We start from the raw sequence: 20,036 nt of genomic DNA on the forward strand, positions 1-20,036 counted from the left end.
CCACATTTCAGATCCTCTCCACAGGGCCATGTGCTTTAGTCACCAATGCTCTATTCATTCTACTCCAAGGACTGTACTTCTAACAGTGAATTGCTCAAGCTTTTCTAATTTCCTGATGACTCAGTTGGTGGTCAAATGATAATGAGTCTGTATACCGCAAAGACGTCAGTAATTTTGTGTCGTGGTGTGTAACCAACAGCCTGGAGATGAATGTACAGAAAACTATGGAGATGATAAATAATTACAGGGGACACTCATCCAACAGGAAATCATCAAATGGGAAAAAATACTACAATTAACAATGATGCTCAACAGTGCATGCAGTTTCTGGGATAGCTCAAGAAATTTGCGTTGTCACAGGCGCTGCTGGTTCGGTTCTAATCAGCCATCAAAAAATCAGTCATCACATCTTCCATCTGTATCTGGTACAGCTCTACATCTGCTCACTTCAAGCAGAAACTACACTGCTTGAAACTCACAGATCTGTACTCCTCCAGAATAAGGGAAGGGGAAGGGAAAATCATTACAGACTTCTCTCACCCAGCCGTAGCCAGTTTCCCTCTCAGTGGAGACCGAATCTGAGAGCTCTAAGCTCTCGGTCCACATGCCATAATCCTCTTGAACACTTCCCACATCCCACCTCGGTAACCTTACTTGACATTTACAGTAATACTTGCATTTCACAGCCCACCACACAGCAATTATATGTAACAATCACTGGTGTTTACTGTAAATTGCTATCATGTAAATTATTGTGTATTGTATACTGTTGACTAAAACACCAACTCACACTCCTTGCATGCTTCTACGTGGCAAATAAAAGGTTTTGATTCTGATTCTAATTTGAGACTCAAAGCAAAGATCAAGCCACCCACATGTGATAACATTTGTACATGTGTAGAGAAATGGAGAGCTTGCATTCTTTATGCTCACTCAATCTCAAAGGATGTAACTCTCACGCACATGCCAAAAATGCTATGAGATCTCTGTCCAACTTCCATTTCACAGGAACAAGCACTGAATATATACAAGTCATGTGAATCCAGATCTGGCTCTCTTTTTTCCCCCTCATCCTTACAAATGTTTGCACAACTTCAGTGTTTGCATTTACAAACCACAATTTTAAGCACCAGCTTTAAGACAAACTATGTAGTAAAACATTCAGATTTTTCTTTGTTTTGCGTTATTAGTGTCAAACAATTGCCTGCATATTTCCTAAAAGTGCTCCCTTTGTGCAGCACACCCGAATGATTCCCAACTTTTTTTTTTTTACATCAGCCAGGAATAAATGCTGGAGCTATCATCCCATATTGCACAAAAGTACTAACATTCTGAAAGTGCTAGGGCTCACATACACATTCCTGTATGGTGCACTAAAGTCTGCAGTTAAGGACTATTAATATGCTTAGAGGAGAATTCTGCCTATAAATTGTTATATTTGTTAAGTTCTCAAAATTGATGTGAGAGAGAAACTTTGACAAAGCCAAATTTTGAATCATGTATGTATGATATGCAACTTAGTATTCACTATTTACAGTTAGGCAAATTATATGTTTCCTGTGTCTCCACTGTGGGATGCATCCATTTAGGTCCAGACAAAAAAAAAGGTCACCATTATATATGTCCAACATATGTCCTTTTTTAAAAAGCACGTAACGAAATAATGAAATAAAGAAACAACAATGTCAATCTAGCAGCAATCTAGATTAATAGGTGTAATCTATTAATCTATTAATCTATGCTGCAGTGGAATTAAGCATGTCTCTAATTTAACTCTGCTCAAAAATCAAGTAAACGACATCACACATAAGACATGATTAGTGTCCTTTTATGTTTCATTTTTCAATTACTTTCTTCTTTTACATGCAAGTCTTTTGAAGGTGGAGAGGAACACATATCCACATGAAGAAATGCAAGTGAATAATTTCATTTATAATAATTCTAATAGTGCCACCCAGTGGATGTTTGTTTATCTCCTGCACCAGAAAAACAAGAATGGAAAAAGAAACCTGGATGCTGGCCAATGCTTATTTGCAACACTGAACACTTATTGAGTATTTCTTATTTTTTATTTACTGTACATGTTTAAAATGCATTACTTATAGAAACATGCTTCCTAATGACTGAGTTGTTATTTAAATGTCTGTCATGTAGATATCAGTTGAAGTCTGAAATGTTGCTTCAAAATCTGAAATAAAACCTAACATTAAAAACTGTTTGTACCCTACAAGCTTTAGCAGCTTGGCACATTTTCATGGTGTGATATTACAAACCAAGAGAAAAAAAATGTATCCCCAGACATGCTAGAACCTGTTTAGGTCACGTAGTTACTAGACATCATTGAAATATTGCGTGTTTTGCTTCATGGTGTGCAAAATATTTATTGAGATAAGGAAGGTTGTAAAAACATAATAACCCCAATGGCTTAAGAGACAGAGAAATGCATGCCAAAAGGCTACAGTTCTTTGCAACGGTAATAACTTAATGGCACATATTTTATAAGCTTCCTGCAGACAGCTTTCCCTCTAGGCCAGTGAACTGAATGTACAGGATACACACATGTTATTTCTGAGATAAAGGGAAAGGGATGGAAAATTTTGCATGACAAACCAAAATATTATTGTTGTAACCCTGACCCCAGTAATGGTGGACTTGACTTGGCAGTTGGTAAGACTTCACACAGCAGCACTGGCATTTATTTGCTTGCGACAAAACTAAACGAACTCTATCTGCCAGAAAGTGCATTATTTTACACAAAAGTCCAAATAAGTGAAAAACATGGCATCTGCCCAGTTCATTAAGGAGAGATTGGTGAACTCTTTGGAGTGCTAATGCTTGGGAGGGGAAAAAAATGGCTCAAGAATTATTTAGGGTATGATTCAGATTTGTTGGAGGTTATACAATGAGCTTAAAGGCTTGCAAGTCTAGTCAGGTTTCCCCAGCTCACAGACTCCCTTAGATCTTCATCTCTTTGTTATTCATTCATTTCCTTCTGCTTTTCCTCATGGGGGTTGCGGTGACACGACATAACATACCACAATCACGTAATTGTAATATACTTCTAAATATATTGTGATTGCTTTGATAGTTTGCAAAAAAATGACCAATTTTTAAGGTATTTTATTTTGTGGAATTTTTATTTGTATAGTTTGCATTCAGTGAAGAAAAGTGAGTTCAAAATATTAGCAATGCAATCTAAATGAAGCACAATTAGCCAACATTAACAGGTTTTGTGGACATGTTGGATTAGTCATAATCAGTGAAATCAGTGACCAGTAATTATTGTAATATTCATGTAAACTGTAATAAAAGAAACCAAAGACCAAGTTAAAAATAGCAACAAGGTGCACATTGTAGGCATACAATTGCTGACTGTAGCCCATCTGATGATATGAACAGTTAGTCAGCTGCCCATAACCCTGCACACAAGTAGAAAGGGACCACCACAGGACCACAACTGACCAGATATTATGTGGAAGGTGGACTCAGACTTGCCGTGACAGTAATATGGTAGGGTATCTGGCACTGACGCTTTAACAAGTACAGCAGTGATGCTGAAAATTTTTTAAACAAACTGAATGTCGTTACCGGTCTAAGAACAACCAGCAACCAAAAATATCCAGTCAGTAAGAGTCCTATGGTCAGAAAGTGACATTGATGGATTAACATAAATTGTGCCTGAAAAGTCTCTAATTGTAGACCTGCAAGGTCTCAACAAGGTAGGTGTGCCTAATAAAGTGCAGTAAGTTTACAAAAATGGCTAACATTCTCAAAGAAGTGCCACACCATCATGTCAGTATCATTGCTGTTCTGAGAATCACACTCCACCTACATACTGTAGGATGTGGTCATCCCTTTCCATTACTGGATTGAATAGCACCTATATTGTAGATATACCACTGAGTGTAAGTATAAGGTAGGTCTAACTAATAAACTGGCAACTTACTGCAACTTATTGTAACCTAGTGCTTACATTGATCTTATGGCACCTCCTATTGGAAGTACACCAAAATAGCATACCTAACCCCCCCTTCCCCCAACCACCACCCGCCTACATACGCCCAACTCACACGCACATGCAAGCAAACACACGTCTGTGTAATACTAGTAATGAGTCTCCGTGATCAGAGGAAAGATGATGTTTTCATATCAACTATCCCATATAGGCTCAGATGAGCTGAATTATATATACCATACTAACAGTATACACCATTCACATTAAATTCATAATTAGTCTTTACTACTAATTCAATGAAGTGCACAAATTCTGTTTTATTACCAGTCACAGCACAAAAACATCAAAAGTATTAACATTCCTGAAATTTTATTTATCTATTAGCAGTTGTACTGGCCTGAATAATAATTCACCTGTAATTAATATTATAACATTACCAAAAAAAGCACTATGTATCATAGCACCAACAGCATGTGTGAGGCCAACACTAATTATACCCAAGTGGCTAACTGCCCATCTAATAAATGATAAATCATTCAACACATTTAATTCTATTCAATGTTTTCATTTAAACTTATTAAGGAGTATCTGTGAATATGTGTACATGTACATCATACACAAAAAGTAGTGTTGGTTGTAATCACAAATGACGTGCAAATTTGCATATTTCATTGATATGAATTATATATTTGTTCTAAGAATTTGTTCTTTGTGCTTCTTTAGATCCATCATGTCCTTCCTCAGTAAGTAATTCTGTATATGGGATCACCAACATGGAGGATCCCAGTTTTCTTGACTGTGTAGTATTGGCCGAGTATTGGTGCAGTTTTCTGGGCAGGGTCAGTCAGCCGATAACTAGAAAGTGATAAGATAAGATAATACAAAAAGGAAAAAGACCAGAATGCAACAAAATGCAAATATAAGGTTGAATATAACAGAAAAAGTTGTGAATGGTGTGTACCTGGACACAAAATAGGCAAGGCTTTTAAAAAGTTTTATATTTCAGACTCACTTGGTCAACAGAGTGCCATCATGACTTAAATATAATACACTTGTGTCACTTATTAACACACAGAAAATGTGCCAGCAACATCATGATAAAAGTTGCTCATCATCTCCAAAAATGTACATATAAAATGTGTGTGTGTATTTATAAATCATGGGCCTGTTGTGTATGTATCGTGATTGGAGAGTTTACATACGTTCTGAGAGTGTCCAGTGGCTCTTTTCTAGTGAATATTCCAGTTTCAGGATCAACAGTGGTGAAAATACACCTGCACAATACAAACACACCAGACAGAGTTATCACAAAACATGCTGCTAGTTCAAATTACACCAGAGATGAGTGCATCATGAATGGGATCCCGCAGAACCCAAGAAAAAAGATGGGAGAGTAGGTCAGATATGAACCTAGCATGAAGACATATCTTTGACAGACTACAAAGCACTTCTGTAAGTCCCTCTGGATAAGGGCATCTGATAAATGCTGAAAATGCATGTTTATATGAGTGTATAACTTGTATGAGTACCTTCCACAACCCATAACTCTCTGCATCTCCACTTGGCCAATCTGTACATGCTCCCATGAGTCCTATACATGAAACAAATTATTAGTAAAGCTAGATAAACATAGTCTCACTATACAGTACATCTCTTTCATTTGAGAGAGGGAAAAGAGGTCTTATTTAGTTGTTTTGGGTTTCAAGATGCTGAAACTCACAATCATAGAAAAAGAAAGGCAATATTCTCTAATAACACTGTACTGAAACTTCAACAGTAACTAAAATGACACTAACCATTTTTTAGTTTAGATGAAAGTAATGGCTTCATACCTCGCTGAAAGGCTCACAGTCGCTGGCCACAATGCTGGGCCGGAACTGACAAACAGAGATGTTACTATCTAATCTGCTGCTCAAGTCGTTCAGGGAAGCCACCGACATCAACATGACAGGAGCTGCGTCCGGATAAGCCACCTAGACAACCACAACACAACTAAAGATAACCAACACACCAGTTCACATAATAAATAAAGGCATAAACAAACCTTCAATCATTCACAAAAACAGACTTCTGATTTTGAAACAATGTTAAATCATAAAAATTCAGAGGTTTCACAAAGGTGTGTGGTGACATACAATTATTAATGATTTAAAATACAAAACTAAAATCCATTTAAAGAGAAAAAAATATTACCTTATATACCATGTTAAACATGAGCAGGAATTGTATTATTAATAGGCCACATTATTAATATCACATAAAAGAAAGTGCTCATTCACAAACATTGCTACTTTGATGAGCTTTCTCTATGCCTACAATATTGACGTCAGTGGGATAAATATGATCATTAAAATTTAGATTTACAATAACAGTCAGTATCCATAAATAATGTCTTGCCAGCTCCATAATATACATTTCTAGACCAAACCTTTTCATCCTTAGGAAAGCCATTCTTAGGAGGTATTCGGGCCTTTAACTGGGGTTCAAAGTGCACCAAGCGCAAGGTCTTGTCTGCTGCCAGATATCGAGTGAACCAGTTAGACACCTCATCGCCACAGTCTCTGCCCTCGGTGTCTGAACTAAACACCCTACAAGCAGGAAGTTCATTGTTCTGTGATTTCTTGGTTTATCATTAACAGGAAGCAAAACACCTACATGTATGAACACTATCAAAATTTCTTAATAATAGGCAACCATTTATGACCAATCCCATGCTTAGTGAATACAATTTGAAGTTCCAGTTTACTCTTGAATACTGAAAATGTGTAAATTATAACAGTATATAAAATGGTTTCACTTTGTACCATCAACACTTCTAACTACCTGCACTTAAAGATGGGATTGGTGGGCTGATGAAGGGGAAACCTGAGCTCCTCCATCTCAGGAGCATTGAGACAGACCTGGCCTCCCTCACAAGTCAGAGACACAAGAACCAAGCGAGGCTGCTGTCTCCCTGTTACCATGTGGCCGTCTTCTGTAATGACCAGCCAGTGACTGCAAAGACACATACAGCATGCCAGATAATTATGACACAATGCAACAATAAATCCAAATTATTTTTGATTATTGTTTGTAATGGTTTTTTTTTACTCATTTTTATGAAGGGTGCCAGTAATTGTGGAAAACATGAAAACATCTCTGTATATGGCGGAATTTACTGCTCTTTATCATTTGAATTTGTTGCTTTCTCCATGTACAGTGCCCTCCAGAATTACTGGCAAGTTTTATTTCTTAAAAATAAATGTGCCAAAATTAAATAATATTTTTAATAAATGCAAACAAATTCTAGTTCTTTAAACACTTCAGTTCCTGGCAACACTGTTGTTTGTTTTAACCATGTCCTGTTTCCTTGTGGTATAAATATTCAAACATGCAAAATCTCTGGCTGCTTGCTAGTAGGAATGATTATATTGGTAGCACCTAGTGTAATGCGAACATCAGATACATGCTCTTTTTTCTGCAGATCGGTGTGTTTGATGTGTTTATTTATCCACAGCTTTGATCTACATATGATCAAAGCAGCTAATATTCATAAGCAAGCCAAGTTTATTAGGCTATGTGAGTTTATTGATGGCATTCAGGAAGTTTAACAGACCAAACCATTTCACTATAGTACTCTGTTCACACTGACAGCAACATGACGTGACAAAGTGGCCAGAATTCTTAAACTGGTCATTTACATTGTTGACAAGACAAAGTCTTCAGGCTAGTGATGTCATGATGATGAGCAAAGTTAACTTTATGCAGTGTCGCAACTCCACTTGGAAACTAATACTACCTGGACCATATTTCATGCCCAAAGTCCAAACATCTCACCAAATCTCACTCACTAGCTCTAAATACTTGTGCCAACTAAGCGACTTTGTCACAAGATTTAGTGACTTTTAGACCCTTTTAGCAATTTTATTTTAAAAAAAAAAGTTATATGAGTTGAGAGAGAGCAGTGTTGGTCAACCAAGCCAGGTGAACTTTTTACTGAACTTTTTTACCTCCTTAGTTTCCTGTACAAACATCCCTCAGTTTGAAACTCCCATTGCTATACAAGATTATATAATTGAATATATAATAGAACAACGTGAGGAAATCTACTCTATAGTCTACCACAGAAGCTGCATAGCTACTTAAAACTGTCCTGAAGAGGGCATTAATACAATGGCCTAGATAATAAAGTGCCCAAAAAACAAATGAAGCAGAATAACTCACACTACTAAGTCTCATTTGCTCTCAAGCCGTCAATACTAAGCCTACCAGCTGTACTTACAAAACTGTTCACCTAAAAAACATGGCATGAAAGAAATGGGATAGTGAATAACAGTATATGTATGTTTATTTTGTTTCCCCATGTTAATTACTCCTTGCTACTTGTTTTATTTTTAACAAATAATGGAAAGCACTCCCAGCCCTGCTGAAAAAAAAAAACAATAGAAACCCTCACAGAATTTGTAATGTTTTAATGGTTCTAATGGTAATTGTACTGGTTTTAATGAAAACTGTAGTGGTCCCTGTGGGTCTCTACTGGTAATCTGTAGCCTTCTGGTGGCAGGTTATGTCTAGTGGATACCATTAAGGACCAATAACGGTAATGGTTTTAATGGTTAGCTGTTAGTTTGTAATGGTATTTGTAGTGGAAACCATTAGAATTTCTGTGATGTTTATACTGATTTTTTTCAGCAGGGAGTTTAACCTGTCTAACAGAATATAATTTGTACATATGTAAAGCTTTAGCAAATATTTGTTGATGTGTTGCAAAATTGCACTCTGCAATGAAACAAAAACAGTCTTATTGGTTTGGTGAAGAGAGAATGATCTGGAGATATTTCCAAAGATCATTTTATTAGAAAGTTAATTCCTACACTTAAATGAGATCTAAAAATATCTTTAATTATGTGGAATATAGAAGAATTTTTTATATAGAAGAATTTTCTTGATCAGAATATGATGTAATCCATCAGGTCCAATCAAAAGTTAAATCAAAGTGAAATGTGTTAATCTATCAAAGGCCTGAGAATGAGATTGAAGTGCATTTTAATCATGAAGAGAGTGTGACTACATGTTAAATCAGTGTTTAAGCATAGTTCTAATCCATTAATTAGAAAATAATTTTAGAGAGAATGTTTGTGTATGTGAATCAGGAAAACTAAGACAAACTGATGTGACTCTAACTTGGGGGAAATCACTAAACACACATTTCTCACTCCTAACTTGTATCTTTTCAGTCCAGGCTTGTTCTGTCCTTTCTCATGGGAAAGTGCTTTTCTCTACCAGAGTACCTGCAGTCTGTATCTGTTTCACCAGCTTGACGTTTGTCATTTCTTACAGTGCATTGTTAAGGTTGTGAAGAAAGATTAACAATTAAACAAATAACAAAATAAACCGACTGAGCTCACGCCATAGTTAAAGATAAGATAGAGGGACAATGAAATAATTGTGGCGAGAGGTCAGGGCGTGATTAAATAGAAAAAATGATAAAAACGCCATCTAATGAGATCATTGTTTTAGAATTGTATAAAAGCATGAGCCAGGACTGTGGAAATCACATGATCTGCAGACACCTCAGCTTTGTTGTTTTTTTGTTTTTTTCAAAAAAAGTCTGATTTTTGGCATCCAAAACCCTTTGACTTTGTAAAAAAAAAATTTTTATATAATTATTTATTTATTTATTTTTGAACTACTGTCTGAATGAATGTCTTTTGCACACTTTGCACCACATTTTGCCGTGATCACCTGCAAACTATTGCTGTAAACCTCACCGATCACGAAGCTCTCCGCATTTGAGGCCCATTCTCACACACTCGGCTGCAGGCACACACACCGCCTTGCCAGACTTCAGGGGATGAAGCAACAGCTGCGACACAACTCCGACTCGAGTCAACTTTTTCTGCCTGCGCGTGTATTTGTAGCCGAGCGCGAGTCCGAGCAAAGCCACAGCTGTCCCTGTCATGTACAAAGCCACTCTCCTGTTCTGGGCAAATAATTTCACCAGAAAATCCATCTTCAGCTTTCGTGGTAAGCGATAAACACGAACGAGTCTGCTGGAACAGTGGGTAAATACAGCAGTGCGAGTGACAGGAGCACAAAACAGCCAATCAAAATCCTCACACGCTCAGCTAGGCCTACTTTTAAAGGCGCAGGAGTTTCTTCCTGGATTTCTTTAATACACAGTTTTATAAAGACTCCTTTTTGGTTGCTCATACGGAGGTACTAATAACATTTCTGAATAATATACTGCTAAATATGTGTATTTGACAGTACTTTTACCGTTTCACGTGCCTCATAGGCTATATTTACAAAAGAAGATCCCTTTATCTGCTAGTGTTTACTATTTAGTATCGGAGGACTAATTAGAGAAAGCCAGTAATCCACAGGCCATTTTAAAGAGGAGCAGCTGTACTGTTTTTTATTAAAACTGTTTTTTTTGTTTGTTTGTTTGTATGTTTTTCCACATTTTTGGGTCTCCAGCTCTCTTTTTTGGGCTCAGTGGTTAAGGCTAGCATTGTTGAGCTCTTGAGACTCCAGAGTCATGTCTCAGTTGTAAATTGCTATCTCACAAACATCAGGAAAAGCAATGAGTAAAAATGTAAAATGAATGACAAATAAAATAAAAAAAAAAGTAGGCCTGCTAAAAGAACAAAATTAATTCTCTATGAATTCGTTGTCAAGGCCCACAGTAAAGTTTAGGTCATAACTGCATTGCATTATAAACCCTTTAACCCTTGTATGGTGTTCAGGTCTGTGGGACCCGTTTTCATTTTTTACCAAAAGAAAAATGATACGATTAATTATTTTTTCAAACTCAGACTCACTGGCCTTGGCTCATTTTCTGTGAAGAACATATATCAGAACACATTTTCAATGACCACACACTGTACACCCCCCCTACACATTTATATTACATACAGGATGTTCGGGTCCACTGGACCCGGGGCTAATAAAAGTGTGGAAATTGTAGGTCCTGTGTACCTACACTGTCCTCCTTCTCTCTGGACCTGCTGTTAGTATGTATGTATGTATGTATGTGTGTGTGTGTGTGTGTGTGTGTGTGTGTGTGTGTGTGTGTGTGTGTGTGTGTGATAGAGTGTGAGTTTTGTGTTTCCCCGCACAAGGTTGCAACATTTTTGCAAAATTCAAGCACTGATACCTGTCTGCTCTCACATTCCCGCACATTTTACCCAATGTCTTGTGGGAACAAATCTTTATTTGCTCATACTCTATCCCATCTGCAAATTGGGGGAGTGACACAATAAATATAGCTTTGCCAGTGTGGTTCCTTATCACAACTGATCAAGATGGCCAAAAGATTCTCTGCTCAGAGGGTCTTGCAATTGATTTTGGAAGAGAGAGAAGCTTTTGAGGATGATGTAATGGAAGAGGTTTCAGAATGTGAGGATCACATTTCTGAAAATTCAGAGTGTGACAGTGACTTTCCAGCCTGTCAGCAGCCAGCTCCAGGACCAGAACAAGCCCATCAGCAGCTAGCAAGTTAAGAAATATGGATGTCAAAAAATTGTGAAATTGAATGGTCTTCTTGCCCAAGAAATGAGCCGCCCCATATGGCTGCCAATGTGATAAGGATGCAACCAGGGCCAACATAGATGGCAGTTACTCATGTGCACATCTTCTTTTGAGCTTTTCATCCTAGATTCCATCCAGAAAATTATTCTGGATTGCACTAATTTAGAAGGAAGGCGTGTTTTTGGAGAGAGAGGTGGAAGAAGATGGACAAACCCATTTACATGCCTACTTTGGGGTTCTTATCCTTGCTGGAGTTTTCAGGTCCAAAGGGGAATCCACAGAATCCCTGTGGGATGCAGAAACTGGCAGAGAACTTTTCCATGCAACATGGACAAGCTGGTGACTGCCTACAGCTGCAAAAGGAGGACCCTATGCTGGCTGCTCTTGATATTCTTTGACATCTTGGATTTGAGGTGCAACTCACCAGTGCCTTTCCCAGAGTGGAAGAGAAAGAGGCGTCTCCTCTGGAGCTTCCCTCTGTTCCACTCTGGGTTCATTGCCATGCAGATGACAAAGGCATTGTGTGCTGAGATGTCCAATATGGCAAAGAATATCAACAGCGGCCAGCGTAGAGTTTTTCTGTCCATATTGTGTTTTTCTGTCCATCTTGGGTCCACACACTTCACAATATGCATGCATCAAGTGCAAGAAGTACATATGCAACACACACACAGTACAACTCTCCCCCTCATGTGTTGTATAGGCTGGTATGAAAAGGCAATGTGTTCAGTGGGGCTAATGTGTTGTCTAGACTGGCATGGTTCCTGTATGTGTTCAGCTTGTGTTGTGTAAACTGACCTGAATGGGTTAAATTTCTAATGAAGTTCAAATAAATAAGAATCACTAGTTATGAAAAACCTTGCTTCATTTGTAAATTTGTTGAATTTTTTTCTCATATCTTGATTATAATTGATTTTCATTTTTTTTTATTACATTTTATTAAAAAACAAACAAAAAACGAGTAGCAATTTAATTCATAAATGTGGTCTAACAAAGGTAAAGGGCAAATATTAACCATATATGTTGTTTATATTGCTTGTAATTGGGATGAAGTAAACATCTGTTGAGTTTTTTAACATAAAATTGTTTGATTGTGTTGAATTAAAAACCCAAAAAATGCAGCGCGTCCACCAGACCCAGGAACACCGGCTGATTAACAAAAATATGAACACCACACAAGGGTTAACTAGCTATCAGAGCTTTTCTAATACACAGTCAAATAATGTAAATAATCTGATTGTTCATCTCTCTCTTGAGGAGGGATAGAAAAAGTTTGCCACGACAAACTTTGATGGCATGGCAAAGCCAGTCTGAAAGTTTGAAACTGTTTCATAAGCTTGAAGATAGTTTGAAGAAAGAAAGACAGAAAGAAAGGGTAACAGACAGAAAGACAGACAGACAATTACTGGTAGAAAGATGACAAATAGTCTGATACAGATGGAGTGAGAGAGTGACACAAGTAGATAGATGGAGAGAGTGTCATTAGTAGAAAGGCAGAAAGAGTGAGAGAGTGATACAGGTAGATTGATAGAAAGAAATGATAAATTGCTAGATAGATGGATGAAGTGAGAGTCTCTGTTACAGGTGACAGAGTGAGAGGGAGAGAAGAGGGGCTTCAGGCCATGTACACACAGGTATGTGTGAATTTTGACAGTTCGAGTTTGAAATCTTGAACAGTTCAAGCCATGCTCTGAGCATTCTGTCAATGTAAGTTTTTGGGATTTTTGATCATCCGTTACAGGAAAACCGTATGTCCGGTCAGTTAAAAAATACAGCTTGATATTTCAGAAGGGCTATCCTGAGTTTGGTGAATGTAGCGTGAAAAGTTTAGGAGTTAGAATGAAAGTCAATGGGAATTTTGGCCGATTTGAGCTTCTGTAATGGGAAAACCATAATTCTGATCAGTTAGAAAAGTCATAGCACACTAATTCAGAAGGCTGAAGGTCTGTGGCGAGTTTGGTACATGTAGCTTGAAAGTTCTAGGAGGAGTAGCGTTTAGAAATTTTTGGTGTCAGACTAATAATAATAAGAAGAAAAAGATGAAGAAGGAGAAGAAGCTTAAACAGCAGAACAGAATGTTGGCTTTGTCAAGATAATAATTAGGATAATTATCTCTACCAAGGACTCTCTGTATTCTTTAGTGGGATGAATGTGAAATACAGTTAGCAGAGGATATCTAGAGGATAAAAAAAGGCCTGCATTTAATGTGGTACAAGGGATTGTCATAATTCTAAATAGTTTTGTTTGACTTGAATCTTTTTACATATTTATTCATATTATAAATATATATAAATGTATAAAATATATAAATATAATGCAGATGTGGTTTGAAGATAATGGGTATTTCGAAATAACAAAAAGCATGGTGGTCAGATTTTTTTAGCCCTCAGTGTCAAATTTGGAACCTTAGATTTTTGTCTTAGTCACTTGGCAGAAAAACAAAAGCCACAACTGAGGTGTACATCATGTTCTGCCCCCAGTGACCTACTGGTCAGAGCTATTTTTACTTTTTCCATGAATGTGAAAATCTATAGCCGTGATAAGGAATATTGCAGCAGATGCTGCCACCATGGGGAGGCGATACAGGCATTTGTTGCAGTGGCACTCCTTCTGCCTTCTGTTGCACTGTCATGCAGACCTAATAGCTCAAGGCAAAGTCTCAAGCACGAAGCGCTTTCTCCTTGGCAGCATCTGAGGATGGCACACTTGCCCGTATGGGCCAAACATAGCCTGATCAGCAAGCTGTCTATGAGTCAGAAGGGAATACACAAGATACTGTGACCAGATCAGTGCTGAGGAAAATAGGAGAGACCTAATGTACAGCAGCTGCATTTTAAAAAGGTCAAATTTGCACTTTAGTCATTCTGATACAGTACATGGATAGAAAAAATAGAGTGCCTTTCATATTTGTATCATTTTGAGATGTGGACAGGTCATGGGATGTATTAATGGGATGTGTGTGATTTGTGCAGTCGCTGTTGCTGAGGCGAACCTTGTGCTACTCATCATCACTACAACAGACAGAACAGAATGCTTGTAGACATTCATCATCTTGCATCATCTTCGGTTCTTGTACCTCACGCCATGCAACTCTTATGAGGTTAATATACTGTAACTGTCTTCAAAGGGGGAGACTATTCTTGTCCGAGGCTGGACAGAGCCAGGCAAAGAACAGAAGTCATGTTGGCATGCCATCTGGATCAGTGGTTATGTTGTAGGTGTTTCATTTTCATCGTCCTGGTCCAGTGTTGTGCAGTATTAAAAGGGATTCTACACTGTACAGTTTTTTTAATCTACAGTACATTTAATCTACAGTACATAAAATGTTCTTTATTTAATTAAAGTCATACAAATTGACTCATTTAAAACAGAATATTGGTGCAAAGTTGATTATAGCACATTGTGCAGCATAGAATTTTCAAATGAAAGTGATTAAATGATGACATCATACAGACATAAAACTTGTGATCACAAAACAATAAGAACTTGACTGATACAATATGTCTTAATTAATTAGTAATAAATTTTGAGGTTTGAGAAGTGATTCGAGGAGATAATAAGGTATGCTCTTGGTATTGTCTTAATAAAGCACTGTTGAAATTATGTTTTTTATGCACATTGTATTGCACCATGTTAAGGAGTATAATGTAATTCTGAAGTAGCAAGAAGTCCATTATTACCTTCTTAAAGTATATATGGTCTCAGGAGGAGACAATTCATTTCACACACACGTGACACATGTAAGAGGTACTGTGTCATTAAGACACGATAATTCCCAACCTACTCTGGCTTTCCTCTTTGTACATACACTTCAAGGGCTGTGCTCCAGCATCTGTACCTGAATGCATGCATGTATTGCAGAAACATACAGTAGCAGAGTTTTTGTGAGCAATCTATCTTCTGTCATCACCTGTGCTACACATCTAGACAGAGCTGCGTCTCTTGGAGAGCAGTCTGAAGGGGGAGATGCTCCTCACATCAGTAGACACAGTGCTAATGGCTGAGCAGCGCTGGGAGCTACACACACAGCCTGTGGAGTCTGGCTCAAAGAAGTTACCCTGCTCCATGAGTGCATCGCTGAGGGACAAGTCCTGCGGAAGCATCACCATCTTCTCCCGGCTCTTATACCACAAGCAGGAGCAGACAGTCTGGAAGTGAAGTACCTCGGCATAGACACTCTTTAGTCCTTGCCTCTTAGCATCCTGCTCCTGTGTCTGTAAGGTTTGGAGGTTGGTGTGGCAGGGAGGCTGCACTTTCTGCTTGTCTTTGGAGAGCAGAGCCCGTTGTTCTGCATCCCTCCTCTCATCTTCTGCGTTCATGGTCATAAAACGCAGCACCACCAGGTTGAGGAAGGCACCAATTACCGTCAGGCCCATCAGAATGTAGACAAAGCTAAAGGCCACGTAATGGGGGTCATTGTGGAGCGCATTGTCCTTCTGCAGAGCCACATAATCCCCAAAACCGATGGTTGTCAGAGTGATGAAGCAGTAGTAGAAGGCGTGGAAGTAGCTCCAACCCTCATAATGTGAGAAGGCAGCTGCCCCAATGCAAAGAGTGCCAACACAAGAGAAGAAGCCGATAGTCACCATGTTGGCCATGGAGACCTCTGGTCGTCGCAGACCCACACACTTCTTGGCTTTGTGCAGCAGGAAGCGGACAAAGGTGTTAATGCGTTCGCCCAGGCTCTGGAACATCACTAGAGTGAGTGGGATGCCCAGAAGCGCGTAGCCCATGCAGAACGCTTTCCCTGCATCTGTGCTGGGGGCAGCATGGCCATAACCTGACAGAGAAAGACCATCAAAGTAATTCTCATTCATTTTCATTTCAAAGGCAATGTATGATGTGCCCATCAGAAACCAGAGAACAAAACTAAATTTAATTAAATTTAATTCTTTCAAATTGAATTATTTAATTAAGCTGACTACATGTCATGCACCTGTATTAACCAGAAATATATAATTGTTTTAGAATGACAAAAATGAAGACAATAATGTGATTTTAAAAAAAGAATACTGAATTGGGGATAAAATAATTTCATTTAGCTTTTATGTGACCAACAAATGTGACCAAAAATACCATACATAATTCTGGTGTCTGAGAATTAGTGGTGCCGTAAAACATTTCACACTTAAGCAGAGAAAAATAGGCAAACAATTTTCACTACAGATTAGAACACTTCCGATCATTTTTGGGAAAGTATTAGCAATTTCATGCTGAAGTTGTTCTGTGTCAGAGCATAACCTGCGTTATTCAAAATACAAAGAAATTATAAATAATAATACAATTGAAGTGACTGCTGTTTTCTATGGTGAATGCTATATTACCCATTTTCACTTCATATACAAGGTTCAGAGACTTTGTAGTCATTGAAGTCTTTAAATATTCTTTCAGGAAACCAGGTTGAATTGGTGTAGCACACTCCCAGCACTTACCACAATATATATACTTTGGTTTTCTATCATGGCAGAAGAAATAGGCATCTAGCGATGAGCCTTAAAATGTTAACAACACAACACAGCAATTTAGGGAGATGTTGCTGTTAATCGTCAACTTTGGAATTGAAAGTGAATGCGATAAACAGGCTAGTTAATGTTTTGTGTGTTTATGTCTGACCCGTGACTTTAGGCTAGTGTGTACCCCTGGCATATATCGTCTACTCACTTTGTTTGAACACTGAGTAAATATTAGTACAATCATCCATTACACTTAGCTTTCTCAATATTATTATAGTGATGCTATAAATTTTCCAGAGGGGAGCAGGGCAAACCATTTGATTTAAGATATGTGGCTGATTTGTGTACTTTCTTCAGTGTACCATGGTCAGTGTCTAAACCTGAACGACCTTAGAGCAAACATCTGTAATGCAAACACTATTTATCAACAGAATAAATCATAACTGCTGCAAAATTCCTTACCTGGCATCATTATTGGCATGAATTAAAGTACGTGTTATATTATGTAGAACACATTTAATATACACCCCCAATGTTTCCATTCTATTTTCTATAATGTTATGTCTGACATTTAAATTAAAAAAGATATTTTATAGAATTAAATATTTTATAGAATTATTAGAATCATGGACTGTTATGATTGTTACTAAATGTAGTGATTAAAATGTATATGTATAAAATGTACACAAATGCAAATTATTGCTTGCTATTACCAAACCATGTGTTATTTCGGTTCACATTCAATCGTTCTGGTAGCAGTAGAAGTTTCTACAATAATCCATTATGATAGGCTACTTTTAATATTTCTTAGGCATTTGGCCTAGTTAATGAGCATCTTTTTTTTTTTTTTTTTTTTTTTTTTTTTTTTTTTTAAATCTTGAAGATTGAAGATTCTTTAATACAATAATCATGCTGAAGGATTGGAAAGGTAAAAAGCTGCTAAGTTTATTTTCTATAGTTTTCTTGCCTTTTATGATCTTTATATTTCTTACTAGGCAGTAATCATAGAGGATGGAAATATATATATATATGAAGAAAAAATAATGTCACTTTGAAAATGAGAAACCTTTATCCAGTAGACTTTAGTTACAGTGTGTAACGGCATTGGTTTTATTCTAGCTTCTTTGCTGTACGTGATTGATACTTTTGTTTAGCCACATTGTCACACTGCCACCTAAGATATTAAACGTTCATTTCTGAGATTTCTAACAGTTTTATTGTTTATAATCATTAGAGATGGTCCTGCGGGCAAGTTTTGAAGGAAGACGTCAACATTTAGGAAATTCTTTGGATACAGACAGTATAGTAGGAGCAACAATACTTAATAAATGTTCAAAATGTGCCAGGTTATTTTTTTTATTTATTTATTATTTGTGTGTGTGTGTGTGTGTGTGTGTGTGTGTGGAAGCAGTAATATTAAAGCTGAATGAAGCTGAACACACAGGCAGGAAGAGAGAGACCCTCACCTATGGTCGTTATCACAGTGATGGCGAAGTAAAAAGAGCCGGCGAACTTCCACTGCACTCCGGCTTTGTGCGGCTTCAGAAGCAAGACCACTTTCTCAATCTCCTCGAAGTCGCTTCTGGACAGATTATACCTGATCATCAGTTGAAACTTGAGATAGTCCAGCTTTCCCCGCTGGCTTTTTTCTTGCTTCGACTCCAGCGCGTCGAAGACTCCCGCTCCAATTAGCAAATAGGACAGGGTGCAAATAATTAAAGCGAGCGTGCGCACGTTCTGCCTCTTCATCATCTTAAGTTAGCTAATCAAGTATCCTTCCGTCTTCAGAGCTAGATCCGGTTCATGAGAAGAACTTTGGTGATTCATGTCTTTGCAGAGCCCCTCATGGCTTCACCGGTGGGATGATCCCTGAGCGGACCTGACAGAGAGCAGGATGGAAACTGGGAGCTGTTCCTTCAGCACCACCCCCAAGCAATGGGAGGAGAGAGACCTTATTTGGTCATTGGTCATTTAGGTTAAATTAGGAACTGCCTGTAATGAAAGCACTAGGAGCTTCAGGTACACTCTGTGCCTGTAGTGCAGGTGGCCTGATGACTCTGTAGGTTCACCACTAGGCTTTTCTACAGCCATATATGATTTTAATGTTAATGATTGCTTTATAGCCTGTTACTAGGACTGAGTAGTTTTAGCCACCACCAAGAAACTGGGACAAGAGGGAACGATGACGTGCAAACTATATTTTCATAATATTAAAAGGAAAATATTATTAAATAAGCATGTAATACATTAAAATGTAATGATTTATTAAACAAAATTGTAAACTGTTAAAAAATTCTTGGAGCTCCCAGCTGAAATATCCAGCTGCCAAAACACAGGGACAGACCATCTTTACCATTTGCGTAGATGGAAACAGTTTTTCTCATCTTCTTGCCTTTCCAGTTTTTAAGAAACTAACACAGAGCAAGGCAATGAAAAAATCTCAAACATTTATTGATCACTTTAGCCAGGCAATAAGGAAGCTGTAAAATAACTTACCAGCTGGCACTGATGGTCTACAAGTTTGACCAGCTCAGCCCGTGTTTTTGCAGCTGGTAGCTTTTCAGACCAAGCTGGAGTCTTCAGCAAGGCTGATGTGTATACGAAGTATGACACTTCCTATCACGTATAAGAATATAGAAAACTATATAGGAAATTAAATATCTAGTTGTTGGGGTTTTTTTCTAGATTTTTTTTTTTTTTTTTTTACATAAATAACTTTAAATGGCCTCTGGAACTTGCGGACTTACCATGTAACTCAATACAATGGACAGTTGCAATTGTTGACCCAGCATATTTAAACATGATATGGTTTCCAAGCATTTTAAGTTGTTGTCTAGCAACACAATTAGCAATGTGGTCAGCGAGTAAATATCGCCTCGAACAATCCGCCTTTTAACTGCACTGCTCGGTTCCGCAGCTTACAGCGGAACAAGGGGACTAATAAATTAGTCACTGATTTACCACAGCCAAAACAGATTTTTTTTTTCTTAAATTGAAAGGCCAACCTTTTAAAAAACACATTGGATTGTGTTTCTTTAAAAAATGTAGCATTGACGGGATTGTGGTTCTTTTTATTTTATTTTATAAACTCTACTTGACCCACATCAAACATTGGA

General features: G+C 37.7%; 2 protein-coding genes across 2 annotated transcripts; both read right to left on the reverse strand.

Annotated features, from left to right (window-relative positions):
* Positions 1-4,252: 4,252 nt before the first annotated feature.
* marc1 (mitochondrial amidoxime reducing component 1) lies at positions 4,253-10,020 on the reverse strand. The gene is made up of 7 exons (XM_026934407.3): positions 9,706-10,020; positions 6,779-6,949; positions 6,384-6,543; positions 5,788-5,928; positions 5,485-5,546; positions 5,158-5,229; positions 4,253-4,810 (listed from the first exon to the last, which is right to left on the reverse strand). The coding sequence occupies exons 1-7, from the start codon at positions 9,945-9,947 to the stop codon at positions 4,696-4,698; spliced, it is 963 nt and encodes a 320-aa protein (XP_026790208.1). The 5' UTR covers positions 9,948-10,020; the 3' UTR covers positions 4,253-4,695.
* A 4,723-nt stretch (positions 10,021-14,743) lies between these two features.
* kcnk3b (potassium channel, subfamily K, member 3b) lies at positions 14,744-19,813 on the reverse strand. The gene is made up of 2 exons (XM_026934108.3): positions 18,387-19,813; positions 14,744-16,247 (listed from the first exon to the last, which is right to left on the reverse strand). Exons 1-2 carry the CDS (start codon positions 18,670-18,672, stop codon positions 15,391-15,393), a joined length of 1,143 nt encoding a protein of 380 aa, XP_026789909.3. The 5' UTR covers positions 18,673-19,813; the 3' UTR covers positions 14,744-15,390.
* Positions 19,814-20,036: the final 223 nt, after the last annotated feature.

Source organism: Pangasianodon hypophthalmus, chromosome 10 (assembly GCF_027358585.1).
Source record: "Pangasianodon hypophthalmus isolate fPanHyp1 chromosome 10, fPanHyp1.pri, whole genome shotgun sequence".
NCBI lineage: Eukaryota > Metazoa > Chordata > Actinopteri > Siluriformes > Pangasiidae > Pangasianodon > Pangasianodon hypophthalmus.

Bases quoted from the DNA above. Each gene is read 5' to 3' on its own strand.
- marc1 (XM_026934407.3), bottom strand. From the start codon at position 9,947: ATGGATTTTCTGGTGAAATTATTTGCCCAGAACAGGAGAGTGGCTTTG. The intron at 6,950-9,705 runs GTGAGGTTTACA...GTGTCTTTGCAG, and splicing joins TGCGGAGAGCTTCGTGATCG to TCACTGGCTGGTCATTACAG. The intron at 5,929-6,383 runs GTTTGGTCTAGA...GTGGTTGTCTAG, and splicing joins GCTTTCCTAAGGATGAAAAG to GTGGCTTATCCGGACGCAGC.
- kcnk3b (XM_026934108.3), bottom strand. From the start codon at position 18,672: ATGATGAAGAGGCAGAACGTGCGCACGCTCGCTTTAATTATTTGCACC. The intron at 16,248-18,386 runs GTGAGGGTCTCT...TTTCTCTGTCAG, and splicing joins CACTGTGATAACGACCATAG to GTTATGGCCATGCTGCCCCC.